This window comes from Schistocerca cancellata, chromosome 10 (assembly GCF_023864275.1).
Source record: "Schistocerca cancellata isolate TAMUIC-IGC-003103 chromosome 10, iqSchCanc2.1, whole genome shotgun sequence".
NCBI classification, from domain to species: Eukaryota; Metazoa; Arthropoda; class Insecta; order Orthoptera; family Acrididae; genus Schistocerca; species Schistocerca cancellata.
Genome location: NC_064635.1, coordinates 3,929,471 through 3,948,402, shown reverse-complemented (window position 1 = coordinate 3,948,402; position 18,932 = coordinate 3,929,471). Strand labels below are relative to the sequence as shown.

The 18,932-nt window shown below is 42.0% G+C and overlaps 1 protein-coding gene across 2 annotated transcripts in view; it reads right to left on the bottom strand.

The window, feature by feature from the left end:
* Positions 1-18,932, bottom strand: part of LOC126106343 (uncharacterized) — a 106,570-nt gene that overhangs the window by 6,049 nt on the left and 81,589 nt on the right. For both annotated transcript variants that reach the window (XM_049912594.1, XM_049912593.1), the window contains exons 14-16: positions 15,321-15,432; positions 4,981-5,065; positions 869-924 (exon numbers count right to left, since the gene is read on the bottom strand). In XM_049912594.1, the coding sequence (XP_049768551.1) occupies positions 869-924; positions 4,981-5,065; positions 15,321-15,432 (253 nt within the window). The remainder of the gene's footprint in view (positions 1-868; positions 925-4,980; positions 5,066-15,320; positions 15,433-18,932) is intronic.

Below are 18,932 nucleotides of genomic sequence, written 5' to 3'. Positions count from 1 at the left end.
AGATCCGGTGTCACGTGCACAAATTCGTGTACGGCACAAGATACTCGTGGACAGCGGCAGTGTTTGATAAGAGGACAGCCGAGGGAAATGACAGTCGTGTGGGACTGCCTCTGACTGTGCCCCCAGGACTGCCACACAGCTTCAGCTGCCACATTCCACAGTGCACCAAGTTGTACACGCCCTTCAACCACTGTCAATGGGGTTATGTTAAAACTGTAGTGTTTCAATCAAACATATGGGACATTCACCTCCTGCACAGTGTTACTGATTACTGCTGCCACCACAGAAAGGGTCGCTACAGAGAACATGACGAGAAAACTAGTACCCTAGAGAGGTGTATTAAATAGGAAAAAACTTCATTACGTTTCATTTTGTGATAAATTTTGCATATCTATTTTTTCATCTACCTATGTAACAATTTTTTTTTAAATCTGTAAACAGACTTCACACAGCTCTGGTATAATAACTACCCCTAGCTTTCAGCACTTAGTTCTTTCCCCAGGAAGAAAAGGAAAATAGGCAGTGAAAGGTTAGAACAAATGGGCAGATCGTCAGACCTGAGGTTCACACACGCTCACGTTTTACGAGGACAAATGGAGGGGAGAGGAGGAAGACTGGAGTTTTGCACGCTGCCGGTGATGACGTCGTTAGAGATGGAGCACGAGATCGTGTCGAGGAAGGAAACTGGCCTTACTGCAGTGCCACTTTGCTTTATAAATTACTGCCAAGCATTATGTAACAAAACACTTTGGGATTACAACACATGCCATAATCCATTTTAGTCAATGTTTAACTGTTACTAATGCAATGAGCAAGTCTCGAAGAGCAATGATGTTGAAATCACAGATTTAAAAAGTTATATACGTACCCTGTTCAGTTTCAGAATGGGGTGACTGTTCTCTTTCCACATCAGACCGAGGTGACCTGTACAGAAAATTTAACACAATCAGGTTGTGAGCCAACACATAATCAAGAGGAGTCAAATAACTTCGACCGGTTGTCACTACCGACCTGAGCTAGCAGACATCACCACACTTAACACATGTACCATATCAAAAACGAGAGAACTTCAAATTCAATTATGCATAACACTTCAGTGCAATCACTCTAACACTTTCACAAGCATAGAAACACTAGGGCAGTGTTGGCTACTAGTTACAGGCGACTATGAAATAACCATGAGTGACAAAGTATTTGTTTCAAATACAAATACATTCTGATGATAGAAATACAATTACGGACACGAAAGTTAATACATTTCTCGGATGGCTAATAACGTTCCTAATGCAATGAGGATCACATATACCTGAAGCAATGAAGTAAAGGCTTTACGAGACAAATACATCAGCACAAAAAATAAGAAAACTGCTATAGTATCTAACATACAGTGACTGCTGGGTAACGACTGACGGCACAGCACTCCCCCTACAATACAGCAAGAGAAGTAAGATCAGCGAGACAACGCGCTTTGCAAGAGGAGATGAAATCTACGGTGAATTCTTCGAATGGCAAATGGGCTACATCAATTTTATCGTATTTCAGTTCAGTATCAAGTACAGATTCTAATCATATTTATTTCAATATTACTTCAAATTCTGAATAAAGACCTCTTGTTACTAACTAATCAAAGTACTGAGATCAAACAATGGAAAATCCAGGATGGAATGTCAGAATATTAAAGAAGGAAAACTGCTACTCACCATATAGCGGAGATGTTGAGTTGCGATAGGCACAACAAAAAGATCCACACAATTATAGCTTTCGGCCATTAAGGCATTTGTCAACAATAGACACATATATACACAAGTGTGGTTTCAGTTGCCTGAGACTACAGACGTGTGTGCAAGTTGTGTGTGTGTGTGTGTGTGTGTGTGTGTGTGTGTGTGTGTGTGTGTGTGTGCGCGCGTGTGTGTGTGCGAGCGCGCGCGTGTGTTTGTGTCTATTGTTAACAAATGCCTTAATGGCCGAAAGCTATAATTAAGTGAATCTTTTTGTTGTGCCTATTGCAACGAAGCATTGAGAGCCAATATTTGTATGAAAACATACATGATATCAGAAGATAACCATTATAGAGTGGCAACTTTTAAGACAGAGAACTTCATGTCTTTCAACAAAAATTTTACCGTCCGTCAAAAATCATTACTAAGAGTTGCAAATATATAGCAACAGCTCCTGTCATTGGACAACAAATAGTACGCCTGACATTCTTTTACTTCTTGCAGAGTACACAGTGTCAGTTACATGTGATAACTTTAAACCGCTTTTTTAAAGAAGGAACATGTATAATCAAAATAACATATTTCCTGAAATTTTGAGAGAACTGCCAGATACCTGTCACCTGCCCCCCCCCCAGAATATTTCAGCTCAGGCTTCTGGTGACCTTTACACGGGTAGTAGCCAAACACACTAAGATTCTCACTCCATACCCTGCCAATGCACACATCCGTTCTCTCCAGCAGCTGCACAGACATTACTGGAGAGCGTGCGAGATTTGTCATCTCTAGTGAAAGCTCACTTTACAGACATCAGACTGATAGTGTTCATTCAGTAAAATGAAAAAATAAATTCTTCTTCAGTGCATGCAGTTTTGATTCTGTGTGATATCTGACTGGAAACCGCTCGCCTGATTAATCAGCTTATCACGTAATTATTAGACCAACTACGAGACATTTTCAGAAAATAAGTGTACTAATTTTTATATATTTTTACAAAAGTGTACAAGAAAAAAATTACAAGGTACTGTTGCTACACTTGTTAACCTTTTTTCCACATAACAGCCATCCCATTCGATGCATACATTGTGAGCCGTGGCAGGAGCTTCTTTATGCTTTTTTGAAGAACTCTCCTGCGAGTTCCTTTCTGCACCTGCTTGTCAGTTGAGAATTTAATTCCACTTGTGTTGTTTCAGGGAGGTGAAAATGTGATAATCTGAAAGTGCCAAGCCAAGAGAATACAGAAGGAGAGAAGGGGGAGGGGCTTTAAAACATCCCAAACCGAATATGTCCAAGAGTGCTTCGGCAGCTAACACTGTGTGGGGGCAAGCGTTGTCGTGCAACAAGCACACTCCTTTCATCAGCATTCCCCTCCTTTTGTTTGGGAATGCTCCCTCTGAGTTTTTTTAGGGTTTCACGATATCACTTAGCATTGACGGTCTCCTCCGGAGGCACAAATTAGATCAAAATGACGCCTTTTTGGTCCAAAAACACTTATGCTATTATTATTTGCCCAAAATTCTGGTCTTGAATTTTTTAGCAGATGGGAAACTGGTCTGGCATCGCTGTGACTACTGTATTTTTGTATCAGGTGTGTAATGAGAGAACCACATTTCATCTCCAGCCACAACAGAGCTCAGAAAATTCACATTCTCCAACTCAAGTCACTCGAGAAACTTGTAGGTGCTACTGGCAGTTTTTCCTGTGCTGATCTGTCAGCTGTTTTGGAACACCACAAGTGCACAGTTTCTGGTATCTCAGTCTTTCTGTGAATGTCTAATAAGATTTATGGAAACTTGTGGAAACGTAACAGAAATTTCAGCCACTGACAGTTTCCTTGATTTTCTGCACAAACTCATCAATCAAAACGGAAGGTCATCCTCAGTTCATCATGAACATTTATTTTGCATTCACTAAAATCCCCACATCACTTAAACACACTCGTTCTGTTCACGACACCTTCACCATAAACCAATTCAATTCGTGAAAAAATTTCGAGAGGCATTATCCCTTCTGTGGGTAGCAAGCACACTTGGCGGGGCTTCTTACCAACCTTTCCCACATGTTGCAATGCTTGCTCTGGTCAGGGGATCCCCTCTACCACTAGCGTTGCCAACCAAATTTTTCCGTATACATCAAACTTACAGGACTCCATCAACAAGGAACCAGTGGAAATATTGAGCTCAGTGAGGCATATTTCACTCTCATACAAATGGTAGAGTCAAGGTCAATTTACAATGGATGTCAGCAGAATCAGTCGGCAGCATCAAATGGTGATGTTTCACACTAGACCAAAAAACCAACAGAACAGCATATCACTCAGTCTGATGAGTGAAAGTGAGGTAATATGAGACTATTCTGACTTTTGTGGGGCAGGCAGAGTGTCAAGGAACTCCCAATACCAGTCAATTTTTTTGATGGCAAAAGAAGCATTCATAATGGGTGTTCTTGACAACCTATATGTTAAATTCCACACACTATAAGAATCTGAAAGAACAGGAAATCTATCATACAAAATATCAACATTTAGTTGCTCAAGAAAATACATACATAGAAACACATTAACGAACACAAGGTAGTAAATATTGTCTTTTCACTTTATCCATCCTGTTTTCTTTCTACCTGCAAAACAACAAAAAACACACTCACTTCTGCAATGGAGCTAGATGTTTCACTGTTTAAGTAATTTTCATTAAAACACTTATCGATGCGCATTGGCGGCTTTATTTGCATGCCTGAAGGAACACGGAGTCCTCATGCTATTTCATAATATGTCTTCAAATAAACCAATCAATAATAGCAGAATTAAGAAGTCACAACAGCTTAAATCCCAGTACTATAACTCAAAAGATCACAACAATAATAGGTTAACTTCTGATGCTAGCAGAATACATCACTGGCCAAAATTTCTTCCCAAGAAACAGCGACAATTACATTACATTCGGCAAACTGACTGTGTGAAGATATCTACCTGAAATGCACTGAGGAGTGTTCTGACCTATTCTATGACACCAGTGAATCGAATGTTAAAGCTAGCTAATATTTTTGTCACTATATGTCTCACACAGTAGTATGGCCCACAGTAAGTCAACTGGTGATGCTTTGTGAAAAGGAAGTTAACTGAAAACGGTCAGACAATAAATAGGCAATTGTTAAGAGTGTGTCTGACTTCAACATTTGCGTGGATACCCTACAGCAAAATCACACTCTGTTCCTTAAGCAACAGTGAGCACTAAGTCTAACATTAAGCATCAGCAAGAGCACTCACCCACTACACTTCTCAGGGCTGTCCACAGAGGCAGACGCCTTCCTTTTGCGGCTGCTGGATGGTGTAGAAACTGGATCTGATGGCTCTTCCTGCAAAGGTGAAGCACATGCTTTTCTTATTAACACTTTCAGTTCCAGCCCTATTCTGTCTATCCGGCTCCAAAAACCAGACAATTTTATCAATATTTAGATACCTGCTGTGGTGGCATTTGTTAATATATTTTGATAAATAGCCCACCATTTAAATTCTACTTCCTTCTACTTTTAAATTATGGTGACATGTTTATGGCGTTTTTAATAGTGTTTGAAGGTAATCACATAATTAACTGCCATGTTTTTGTAAATTTAAAAAAGTCGTATATTCAAATAAAACACAGTAAAAATTTTATAAAGTGAAAATATTTTATTTATATCCACTCTTTATTCCTCAACTCAATTCTCACGCAGAATCATAATGTTTCTTTGTGTGGTAAATTTTGAAACACAGTTCCATATACAATGCAACACCACACTGCTCACATTGGTACCACATTTCTTTGCGGGAAGCTTTTCCAGTTCCTTTCTTGCTCCTGGAGCTGCATACATGGCACACACGTGCAACGTACTGCTTGGATGTTGATGGTATGTGCTGCAGAAATGCCTTTGTGATAATCTGCCCACAGTTCCACTTTGAACACTTGTACCAGTGACTTGTTGCACTTCCTCCTGAGTGAACTCAGCTGTAAGTGTTATAAAAAAGTCAGTGATTGTCATTTTCTTCTGGTGCACCATATTGTACAACAAGAATGAATTTGGCACTCCCATAAGCAGCAGGTGAAAATACAGTTTCCTCCACCATTTTACTGTCCTGTGTCGAAACACATTGTACTGTAAGCGTTGGTCTGCAAGGTCGACCCCAGCCTTGTTGCAATTGTAATCTAGAACTTGAAGCGGCTTCAGTAAAATGAACCATTCCTTTTTGTGTGTGTACCAAATGATGTCATTCCTACTTGATAATAAATACACATCCCTCTTGTCCTTCCATTTCATTTCAAACACATTACCTCCACGTCTGTAGGTCATTTCTCCCTTCTGTAGTTTAGTTGCTACTAAATCTTGGGGCATCGATCTCCTTTACTTGCTCAAAGTGCCTACAGCACCAGTTCCTGCTTGAGCCAACTGCTGAAAAAGATCTGGACTTGAATAAAATCTATCTAAGTACACAGTGTGAGCTTAATGCAACAGATTGCCTTCAGACAGGAGCCTCAAGACAACTGCTGATGATGCGTTGTCAAGCGCCTGCTTTCCAGCATACACTTGAAAACTGAGGACATAACCACTGCTTGTCTATGCAACAGTGTACAGCTTCAAGCCATATGAATGATATGCTTAAATACAACATTCCCTCAGCCTGTTGTAGTAAGAAAGGATTTTGAAGAGTGGATGAAATCCTTCTCCTGGCTTTTTTTGCTTACAGTTATCAGTGAGATGTAAGCAACAAAGTATCTGATTATACCGTGAACAACTCATTACATGTGGACAGAAATTGCAACTTACAACGGGATTAGAGCACCAGTGATCTGGCATTCTTGGCCTTCTGGAAACGCACATATGGTGAACGATACCCAAGAAACATCTCATTTCAGTCAACGTAACTGGCTTCCATGAAATCAATAATGAATGATGTTTCAGTTCATTTTTACTGTGTTTCTTTATAATTGTTTGTGCTGAATATAGATTTTCTTCTGCTTACAAGTCTCCGACATCATCATCCGTCAGAAAAACTTTAGCACAGTCAAATGCCAAACTTGCAGAATTTTCTCGGCATTGTGTTGATAGGTGAAGATGGTAAAACATCAGTTGCACTCCAGACATCAGCTTCAGCAACAGAAACATCAAGCAGTGTGTACTGAAATTCCTCGTTGCTTCCAGCCCCTTCTGATGAGCTACTTTCGTTCAGATCGTCAACCGAAAAGAATAATACAGCCTGTGACAGTGTGGTTGAAGCAAAGCCTAACAAAATGCATAACACGGTGTAAGTTTCTTGTGTAAATAGTAACACCACCACGTAATGTATAAGTACTAATTCATGTACCTTCAAAAATGCCATTGTCTTCCTCATCCTCTTCTGCACTCTCTGTATCATCTAAAACCTCTTCCATCATGAGTAAGTCACTTATTTCCCGATTGGATAGTACTCTCCGTGTCATTTCGAACAAAGTTCACAAACTACAATTCGCCCATGTGCCGGCGTTGGTGCGAATAAAGCGTTCCGTGCAAACGTTGGTGTGAAGATATATTATCCTCAAATATCCCTGAGAGAAAGATACTTCTCACACCATCTGTGAACACAAGCCTGGATTAAGATCCTAGGAAGCCCATACCACTGTCCAAAACCATCAGAATAGTGTCAAAGCGATGATACTCAACTAAAACACTGTAGCCCGTAAATTCTATGGGCCTGGCGATTTTCTGAAGTCCCTCAGCCCATTAATTTTAGGGTCTTGGCATGGAGAGTGTTAAGCAGAAAATGACTTCTTTCTTTATAGCAACAAGCAATGAAAATCAGATAAATCAGACATATTATGTTACTTTGGGAAGGAAATCAAAAAATCGATACAGGTATGCCAGTAAGCCCACAACATTCTGAAAAAGAAATATCACAGGTCATTTGCAAGATAATTCTGACTGGAAATATGTGTGTCCACGAGCAAAGTTAAGAATTTCATCAGTGGCTCGTAAACAGAAACAGACGACTAAAATAATTGGCAGCAGACTGACTGACTGAGTGGTTGAGAGCGAGACTAATTCCCTATGAACAAGTAGGAGTGAGACTAAGGGAACAGGACTTGACTAGCATTCAACACGAGTTGCTGTGCAACAAATATGCTCATAAAAAGCAGTGGTACTGATTGTGCTTTTGAACTTTCATCCTCCCCTGACCAGAAAGTTTGTTTAGACTTATAGAGATATATAAAAAAATAGCGAAGGAGGAGGGAGAGGAGTAACAACCCCATAAAAAATGGAGTTCATCTAGCTCTGGACAGTAGCAATCATAAATGGCCTCTTCCTAGGACAACACATGAAGTCCAGCAAATAGTATGTCAGGTGAAAGAGGAATTTGACTTCCCAACAGCAAAGGCAGTGACAGAGAGAGAGACCAAAATGTGTCACTCTGTCTGTACTCCACGTTAAGGGAAGCGACCAAAGGTGTCTTGCGTGTCCACATCAGAGGCAGTCTGAATTCAACTACTGGGGGTAAAAACCTCAGTCTTAAAACTAGATGGGACACTAGCAATCCAACAAATATTCCTTTTAGATCACAGAACGGACTGACAATCCAAATGAGATTATCCCAAGCGGAACAAACCCTCTCAACCGAGGTTGATGTGAGCAAGCATCCTGAATCTGGGGTACTTGCCAGAAACGGCATAAAGGAAGAATAGGAGCTCTCGAGAACCAAGATTAAGGTTAAGTGGATTTTCAAAATGGAGACCATAAACAGGTAGCAGATGGTATGGAAGCAGCAAAGAGATACAGCAATGCAAGAGACAAAATACAGCACAGTCAGAAGGCTTTGTAGTTCTGAAAGGCAAACTAGGAACAGGAGTGAAAAAGAAAAGATACATCCCTACGTACTTTTTTATGGGGTTCATAGTAGGCCAGATGTGGCATAACTGAAGTGAAGAGTAGGACACAACAGATGATCTCAAAGCTGACCATCTGGGCAAGGAACAAAACACACACAACAGAAAACGGACATACAAAGAAAAATGACAAGAACAGGAAGGACCCAACAGAAGTACACAGTTTCTAGAAGTAGGCATATCCCTGCTGAAGAGCCACATTCAGAGTCTGATCCAGTCCTGGAAAGTATCCTGTCACAAGTGGGGCACTTTTGTGGTTCTTCTGTGGGAGGTTCTGGGCTTGAGGGGATGAGGAAGTGGCTCTGGTTATTTGCTTCTGTACCAGGTCGGGAGGGTAGTTGCGGGATGCGAAAGCTGTTTTCAGATTGTTGGTGTAATGGTTCAGGAATTCCAGACTGGAGCAGATTCGTTTGCCACGAAGACCTAGGCTGTAGGGAAGGGACCATTTGATGTGGAATGGGTGGCTGCTGTCATAATGGTGGTACTGTTGTTTGTTGGTGGGTTTAATGTGGACGGACGTGTGAAGCTGGCCATTGGCCAGATGGAGGTCAACGTCAAGGAAAGTGGCATGGGATTTGGAGTTGACCAGGTGAATCTGATGGAACCAAAGGAGTTGAGGTTGGAGAGGAAATTCTGGGTTCTTCTACACTGTGAGTCCAGATTATGGAGATGTCATCAATAAATCTGTACCAAACTTTGGGTTGGCAGGCCTGGGTAACCAAGAAGGCTTCCTCTAAGCGACCCATGAATAGGTTGGCGTACGAGGGGGCCATCCTGGTACCCATGGCTGTTCCCTGTAATTGTTGGTATGTCTGGCTTTCAAAAGTGAAGAAGTTGTGGGTCAGGATGAAGCTGGCTATGGTAACGAGGAAAGATGTTTTAGGTAGGGTGACAGGTGATCGGTGTGAAAGGAAGTGCTCCATCGCAGCGAGGCCCTGGACGTGCGAAATATTTGTGTATAAGGAAGTGGCATCAATGGTTACAAGGATGGTTTCTGGGGGTAACAGTTTTTTCGAAATTTTCCTGAATTTCTCGACCCTTTAACGTGTTTTGGCGGCAACACAACCACCTAACCTTTGTGCACATCGTTGTCTACCAATCCAAGTTCACCACAGGATCAACATAGCCCAGCTTTAACCAGCACTTTTTCGCCTTTTTTCACATCAGATCTCCAGTTGCTTTCTAGTTCACCTTTATCTCTCCCCATATATTTTTATTTTCATTTTCATTTCAGCCTCATGTTACACTTTCCACCTTCTAATACCAAGTCACCCTCACAACACCCCCACAACAACCCCATTAAGTTTTACTTACATTCCCTCCACAAACATGCCTTCGCCCTAGCCAGGTTACGCTCCCATATTTTATTTTCTCAGGCTTGTCTGACATTTGGCATTACCCCCGAAGGCCTCACACTTAAAGTTCCCATCTCTGGCTGTAACCCTTCTTCCCATCAGTCCCTATACCAATTCCAAACTGAACAATCCATTGCCCTCACCCACCTAATCCTTCACCTACACATCAACTCAGCCAATGAACACACCCGTCAACTCCTATCCTTAATAAAAGTCCTCAGTCTTTCCTCTCCCACATCCACACCGGCTGTTCGGAGCACCCTCCTACAGGCCAACCGCAAATTAGAACAGCATGCCACCCTCCACCTCAAAAAACTATCCAATCTCCTGGTTTCCCACCTCCGGAAAGGCAACTCAATCACCCTTCACAACCTTTCCAACAAACCTCAACCTCCTCTCATTGCACACAAACCCAGTCTCTCCCATCTACTCAATCTCCCACTTCCAGCTCCACTCCCTCCAAAACCTCAAAATTCCAATCAACACAATCTGGAACCACAACACCCTAATTCAGTAGTTAACCTTTTCTCGAAACCTCTCTCCCAATCCGAAACCTCTGTCCTATGTAAAGGCCTCACTTTCAGCCCCACTCCCAGATTCAACCAAACAGCCCTTGTCAAAGATTTACTGTCCTACACTCGTACTCTCTCCTGGAAATATCACTTTGCCACGAAGAAAAATGATCCTAATCCTACTCCTAATGATCCAAATCCCCAAGACACTATCCAAATCGAACCCTGCCTGGAACAGTTCCGTCCTCCGTCACAGCGGGCCCACCTCCTCAAAATCACCCTCTCCAAACCTTCCAGGAATTTCTGACTTCCAGCCTTGCCTTTCAATCCTTCTTAAAAAACCTTAATCCTACTCCCAACATCACCACTGCTGAAGCCCAGGCTATCCGTGATCTGAAGGCTGACCGATCCATCGTCATTCTTCCGGCTGACAAGGGTTCCACGACCGTGGTACTTGATCGTCGGGAGTATGTGGCTGAGGGACAGCGTCAGCTTTCATACAACACCACATACAAAGTTTGCCAAGGTAATCCCTTTCCTGATGTCCAGGCAGAGTTTCAAGGAATCCTCAGAACCTTAGGCCCCCTACAAAACCTTTCACCTGTCTCCACCAACCTCCTGACCCCAGCAACACCCCGCACCCCTTCCTTCTACCTAAAATTCACAAACACAATCATCCCGGCCGCCCCATTGTAGCTGGTTACCAAGCCCCCACATAACGTATCTCTGCCTACGTAGATCAACACCTTCAACCCATTACATGCAGTCTCCCATCCTTCATCAAAGACACCAACCACTTTCTCGAATGCCTGGAATCCTTACCCAATCTGTTACTCCCGGAAATTATTGTAACCATTGATGCCACTTCCTTACACACAAATATTCCGCACGTCCAGGGCCTCGCTGCGATGGAGCACTTCCTTTCACACCGATCACCTGCCACCCTACCTAAAACATCTTTCCTCATTACCATAGCCAGCTTCATCCTGACCCACAACTTCTTCACTTTTGAAAGCCAGACATACCAACAATTACAGGGAACAGCCATGGGTACCAGGATGGCCCCCTCGTACGCCAATCTATTCATGGGTCGCTTAGAGGAAGCCTTCTTGGTTACCCAGGCCTGCCAACCCAAAGTTTGGTACAGATTTATTTATGACATCTCCATAATCTGGACTCTCAGTGTAGAAGAACTCAGAATTTCCTCTCCAACCTCAACTCCTTTGGTTCCATCAGATTCACCTGGTCAACTCCAAATCCCATGCCACTTTCCTTGACGTTGACCTCCATCTGTCCAATGGCCAGCTTCACACGTCCGTCCACATTAAACCCACCAACAAACAACAGTACCTCCATTATGACAGCAGCCACCCATTCCACATCAAACGGTCCCTTCCCTACAGCCTAGGTCTTCGTGGCAAACGAATCTGCTCCAGTCTGGAATCCCTGAACCATTACACCAACAATCTGAAAACAGCTTTCACATCCCGCAACTACCTTCCCGACCTGGTACAGAAGCAAATAACCAGAGCCACTTCCTCATCCCCTCAAGCCCAGAACCTCCCATAGAAGAACCACAAAAGTGCCCCACTTGTGACAGGATACTTTCCAGGACTGGATCAGACTCTGAATGTGGCTCTCCAGCAGGGATATGACTTCCTCAAATCCTGCCCTGAAATGAGATCCATCCTTCATGAAATCTTCCCCACTCCACCAAGAGTGTCTTTCCGCCGTCCACCTAACCTTCGTAACCTCTTAGTTCATCCGTATGAAATCCCCAAACCACCTTCCCTACCCTCTGGCTCCAACCCTTGTAACTGCCCCCGGTGTAAAACCTGTCCCATGCACCCTCCCACCACCACCTACTCCAGTCCTGTAACCCGGAAGATGTACACAATCAAAGGCAGAGCCACGTGTGAAAGCACCCACGTGATTTACCAACTGACCTGCCTACACTGTGAAGCTTTCTATGTGGGAATTACCAGCAACAAACTGTCCATCCGCATGAATGGACACAGGCAGACAGTGTTTGTTGGTAATGAGGATCACCCTGTGGCTAAACATGCCTTGGTGCACGGCCAGCACATCTTGGCACAGTGTTACACTGTCCGGGTTATCTGGATACTTCCCACTAACACCAACCTGTCAGAACTTCGGAGATGGGAACTTGCCCTTCAGTATATCCTCTCTTCTCGTTATCCGCCAGGCCTCAACCTCCGCTAATTTCAAGTTGCCGCCGCTCATACCTCACCTGTCTTTCAACAACACCTTTACCTCTGTACTTCTGCCTCGACTGACATCTCTGCCGAAACTCTTTGCCTTTACAAATGTCTGCTTGTGTCTGTGTATGTGCAGTTGAATATGGGTGTGTGTGTGTGTGTGTGTGTGTGTGTGTGTGTGTGTGTGTGTGCGCGCGAGTGTATACCTGTCCTTTTTTCCCCCCTAAGGTAAGTCTTTCCACTCCCGAGATTGGAATGACTTCTTACCCTCTACCTTAAAACCCACATCTTTTCGTCTTTCCCTCTCCTTCCCTCTTTCCTGATAAAGCAATCGTTGGTTGTGAAAGCTTGAATTTTGTGTGTATGTTTGTGTTTGTTTGTGTGTCTATCGACCTGCCAGCGCTTTCGTTTGGTAAGTCACATCATCTTTGTTTTTAGATATATTTTTCCCACGTGGAATGTTTCCCTCTATTATATCCAACATTATTTAATGATATTCTCGTATTGATAATCTGCAGCTCAAAAGCAAAATGAATAAACTTTATGTCGCAATGTCAGCCACAAACTACAGTATGCCCAAAATGAACAGAAGTTTATTCTTCCTCCACATACAAGTGAACAACAGTTAAAAACATAGACACAAACATAGAATCAATCCAGGTACTGATACAAACAGTTGCTGACAATAAGTATGGCCACAACACAAGAGCGAGTGCCTTTGAGACAGAGGGCTCCAGCAGATGTCTCGGCAGATGCTGCGCTATGTGCACGAGTCGTATGGACCGCAACAGGCAGTCTCTCGTGGCCAGGTTGCACAGATGCTGATGGCGAAATATTCAACGTTTACGGTGCCAGCAGGTTCCATGTTGCATATCCGAGTATTATCTACAGGGTGGATATTACAAAATGGGTTGGCAATATCTATCACCTCGCAAATCACAAGTAGCCATATTTACACGTTAATGTTTGCAGCACATCGGTCCACAGATGTCAGGTTACAACAACACGCCTGTCACCTGGACTGCACGATTCCTGGGACTAAGCTATAGCTCGTGCTGAGTGCCCAAATCAGACATCTGCATACAAGTCTAGAAGCAGTATAAACATTCTACACTTGTTGGACCGTACTCAGTGGGTATGCTTGTCAGGTCGATGCACACCTTGTACTGATTACTGTTGGGACACCGGTTAGATCGGTACGCTGTATTTTTACCGTGGCGGCTTCAAGTTAAGTTTTTTTAAATTGACAAAATACACTACTATTACATTCAAAGCTGCATCAGAGTAATGCCTTCGGCACCAACCAGTACTCTGCTCTCAGAACCAGTGGCAATGTGCCTTCACTACTGATAGCACTTTTGGGCAGACATATTTATGCTGCAAAGTAACCAAACTTGTGACCCTCCAATCATCAGAAGCTTGTTGACCTATAGATGCTTCTTAAAACCAGTTACTGTTTCTATTTTGAAAAAAAAAAAGAAAAAAGTGCTCTACTCAAGGTGCAATGCACACAATACAGTGACATACTGTGATCCAGCAGGCAAGGAGCACAGATGCAGCACATACAGGATGTGGCCAGAGCACACTGCAGCAGTGTTGCCACGATACGTTAGGCGTCGCGCTGCGGATAGTGTCAAATAAGTTGTTTCAGACAGATAGTGAACGGCAATTACAAAAAAAGTGAACTACTTTCACAAGAAATGGCTAACATAAGTTTTTTCTAACTTTTTTTTTTCAGGGCCATATGCCCTTTGCTGTATGACTGTATCTCCTAGTCTGAGTGCAGGATCCCAGGCCCCGCCAATGTATTATCTCCTGTCACAGTCACTTAAACTGTCTTCCTGCTGTCTTTATGGATTCTTTTCTGATACGGTCTGAAGTCTGTATCGAAACCACTGTACAGTTGTCTGTGCCACGTAGCCCTGAGAGATAATGCTCTGTAAATGCAAGACTTGCTTTCACACAGTAGTTTAAGATGTCACAAGTGCTTACAGGAATAGTATTCAATAGTATAAACATCATCATACGTGTATCACACTGCGCTGGGATGTGACTATACGTAAGTGTACGCTGAGGTTGCCCTTTACACTACACAGTAGTTACAGTGCAGGAGAAAACTGCTTTAATCCAGAGTCCCTTTAGAATCTGGCAATTTTTTTCCTGATAATGCACCACAACACAGAAGAGATGCAGCAACTACTGTGTCTTCGTGTCCGCTCTTCTTTTCCTCTGGCTGTACTGTCAGACGGGGGCTAGTGCTTGCGGAACTCGGGACAGAGTGGCAGCAGACATGCCACAGGCTCCTGTCAGAGGGGGAGGGCAGCGTGGACATAAAAGACCCATCTTCACCCACCTGCAGTCATTTTATTGGTGCACCTGATGAGGACACATACCGAAACTGTGTGCTCATATGATATGAGAGGTCCGGTCACATGTCTATGAATTTTTCTCTTACCATCAATGATGTGAGAAAATGAAATCCTGGATTTTTACTTGCAAGGAGAGCTGACTATTTCAGGCTCCAGTAAGTACTATACTTGCCTTATTCTGCGGTGATGTGAGAAAATGAAATCCTGGATTTTTACTTGCAAGGAGAGCTGACTATTTCAGGCTCCAGTAAGTACTATACTTGCCTTATTCTGCGGGGCCACGGGCCTCTGAGAGAGTGCTCCACTGCCTTCAGAAGAGTGTGTGTCAGAAGAGGTACGTGGAAAGGCTCCCGACAATTCTGGTGGCGACACCTGAAAGAACTCGCTAATTAGCACACAATTCTGCCCACAGCTTTTACACTACATTGTGTGGTCTTAACAGTACAGTCATGCAGACAGTGACTAATCAATAAAATAAAACAGGTACTATGATTACAGTATCAGAAATGTTTCTCCATGACAGTGACACTACGTCGATGACCACAGCCGGTCACACATAATTATTAATGGGATTGCACTTATTGCTTATGTGGGCAGGGCACTATACATCTGGGACTCATTCATCATCCTTCTTTGCTTCAAGTCTAACACAAAACTATACATTGTAAAATAAAATCTACTACTGAGAGCATTAGTGCCCATGTCATAATCTTAGAACACTAACCAGAAGAATAATTTCAAAGTGACTATACATTAAGCCCAATCGATGGAGGGAAAGAGCTAAATATAAGGAATTCCTCTCTGAGGAAGGTCCTCAAAAAATGTCTTAGAGACAGCAGAGGTCCCAAACCGAAGATTAAATGTTCGACGCCACATAGCTACGATGGTTAAGAAGTTAAATGCAGTTGACAGCTGTGAGTCATTCGCTACAATGGCTGATAACTCAGACACCAAACACACACTAGAAGGAACGGGTTAAAAAAAAAGGACATTCAGTCAGGAAATGGCGAACCATCGAAGGTTGACAACAATGAGGATAATGTGGTGGGGGATCACCATTTAACAAATGGCAATGGCTAAAAGGACAGTGTCCAAACCTTTCCTAATTTTATCTACTAGCAGTCAGTCTGCTGATATTCGTTCGTTCTCTCTCTCTCTCTCTCTCTCTCTCTCTCTCTCTCTCTCTCTCTCTCTCTCTCTATCACCAGCTGTGTAGATTCAACAAAGCACATAAATCTGTTATAGTTACACACACCCAAAACGCAAGCCACGCAGTTCCAATAAATGGGTTCTACAGCAATTCCACATTATTCAAAAAGGAATACCACATCTGATTTTAAGGTGAGATTTTTATCCAAATAAGTCATTCGAAAAATACAGGGTCTTCTTACATTTGTACATTAAACTGCTGCTGCGGAGGTCAACATTTTTATGTTGTATAACAGATTAATATTGGGGGCCATCTCATATTTATAGATAAAGCTTGGCACTGAGGTCACATGCAGATTTATTTTTACGGCTGTACAAGGGATACTCGCACTCAAATTGGATCAAGATTTCTCAATATGTCACAGCTCAGACCATCACATAACATTTAATCATGCAGCACGAGTGAAAGTGAAACTATAAACTAGCCACAAACAGAGGTCTTAACTCAGCTTAAAAACTGACAATTTCATAAAACACGGGAGGAAATATCATTCAGTCCCACCGTTGTACAAACTCTTAATCTATTTCAGCAAATTTCCAATAAGACTTTTCATACATCATTAACGTGTATTAATACATAAACATTTAGGCTGATTTTAAAGTATGGCTGAAGTCAAAAAGGAAAATGCTGTCCTTAGAAAATATTACTTATATCTTAATCCGGTACAATATTTTATTTGGTTACTAGGAACTGTAATAATTTACCAAGAATGTAAATGAGCATTTCAATCACTGTTCACATTTTTTAATATCAAGTAAAAATGAAACCAACTTTTAATGAGTTTGAAAACAAGACTGAGTCATTTAGATGAAACAAGAATGAGTTAATCAAGTTACACTGATAATTGTTTCTTCTTATAACTGGTTTGTGTATCACTCTCCATGTTTTATACCTCCTGATGTAGCCTTGTCAAGTACTAATTTTATTTTATTTTATTTTATTTTATTTTATTAGTTTTGTTTATTAATAGAAACTTATGTAGGCATTCTGCTCCTATTTTGGGTTAATGTTTTTCCCGTTTACTCCATTTTTATTTTTTACTGTTCACTTTTTTACTTTTTCATTGCATTACCACCACACTGTCAAAGGTGTTACTTACTGTATGTTTTTGCTTCAGTGTACACGTATTACTTCTCTTCCAATGTTGTTAGCAAACACTGTAACTTCTTCAGTGACAATACTCAGTAAATGTCTGAAGAGGGCCCAAAAACCGGTTAACATGACCAAAGTAATATTGTAGAACAAAAGCAAACTGGTGTTTTTCATTTATTATAATGTTGTTCCACCAAGAACCGATGGAAGATTCTGTTAACATAGTTACTCAAGTATTAAATCAAAGAAATGAGGGCACATTTTATTTAGTTGTCACTTTTTCCCGATTTTGGTGTTTTTTCTGATGGCTTATTTTTCTTTCTCCCTTCTCCACACTGAGATGAAAAGATTGGCCTCTAAGTGGGAGATGTGGCAAGATACGTCAAAACCAGTCAGACACTGACAAAGGAGTGGGAAAGGTGACAGAGGTGGCAGCAGCACTCTATAAGAGGACAATAGAAGGATGCGACGCAGGCATAGAGCCCCTGGCAGTTACCGTATTTACTCGAATCTAAGCCGCACTTTTTTTCCGGTTTTTGTAATCCAAAAAACCGCCTGCGGCTTAGAATCGAGTTCAAAGTAAGCGGAAGTTCTGAAAAATGTTGGTAGGTGCCGCCACAGCTAACTTCTACCGCCGAATATATGTAGCGCTGAACAGGCATGCTTTGCAGGCACAAAGTTAAATACTGGTGCCAAAACCTATGCGTCAGTAAATAAATTTTAAAAAAATGTGGAAGACGAGCTTTTTTCACTGCCCCGAGTTTCAACCACTGTATTTTCACACATTATCCAACAAAGTAAGTACAAATTCCGTATTGTTCATCTTCGAACGCATCAGCATTTCATTGTACTACGAAAATCCAACTGGCAAGACTGTTTGGTATCTTTGTCAATGTGGCCAACTCTACGTTCTGAATTTTTTCCTACCTGTGAGAAGAGATGGTTGCTAACAAGAACTTTTATGAATTGTGAATCACGTCTAGTATTCTCTTCACCATAAGAATAATACGAATATAAACATTTTGCCATGTATTCTTTCGTGTTCGCTGCTATCTAATTTAAATCCTATCTGCCTAATAAACTACGAAATTAGAGTGAGACAACAGTAAACGTGGAAGAATATATATATCATGTCATGTTTATATTCGTATTACTCTTACGCCTAATAGTGATACAGTCAGAAATAAAGCATGGCAACTGACTACATTTTTAAATCTAAGATGACTAATTTCTGTGCAGATTGTGATGTACTAAAGAGGCGTCTGTAAAGATTTTCAAACGGAGAAAAATTTTCAATAAACTCTCGTTCAGAACATCTTCTATCATACACAGTCTACTATTTGGTTGTTGATATTATCAAAGAAAGCAGCAGTGTAAGTAACAACAAACAGCAGCCTCTTGCCATTGCTTCGCTAATGAGATGCTCTCTCTCTCTCTCTCTCTCTCTCTCTCTCTCTCTCTCTCTCTCTCCTCCCCCCCCCCTTTTTTTTTTAAATTTAATTGTAAGCGGCGGTAGCGTGCACAAAAGCAAGCCATGCCGCGAGCGGCAACAGGACGTAAACACCCATTA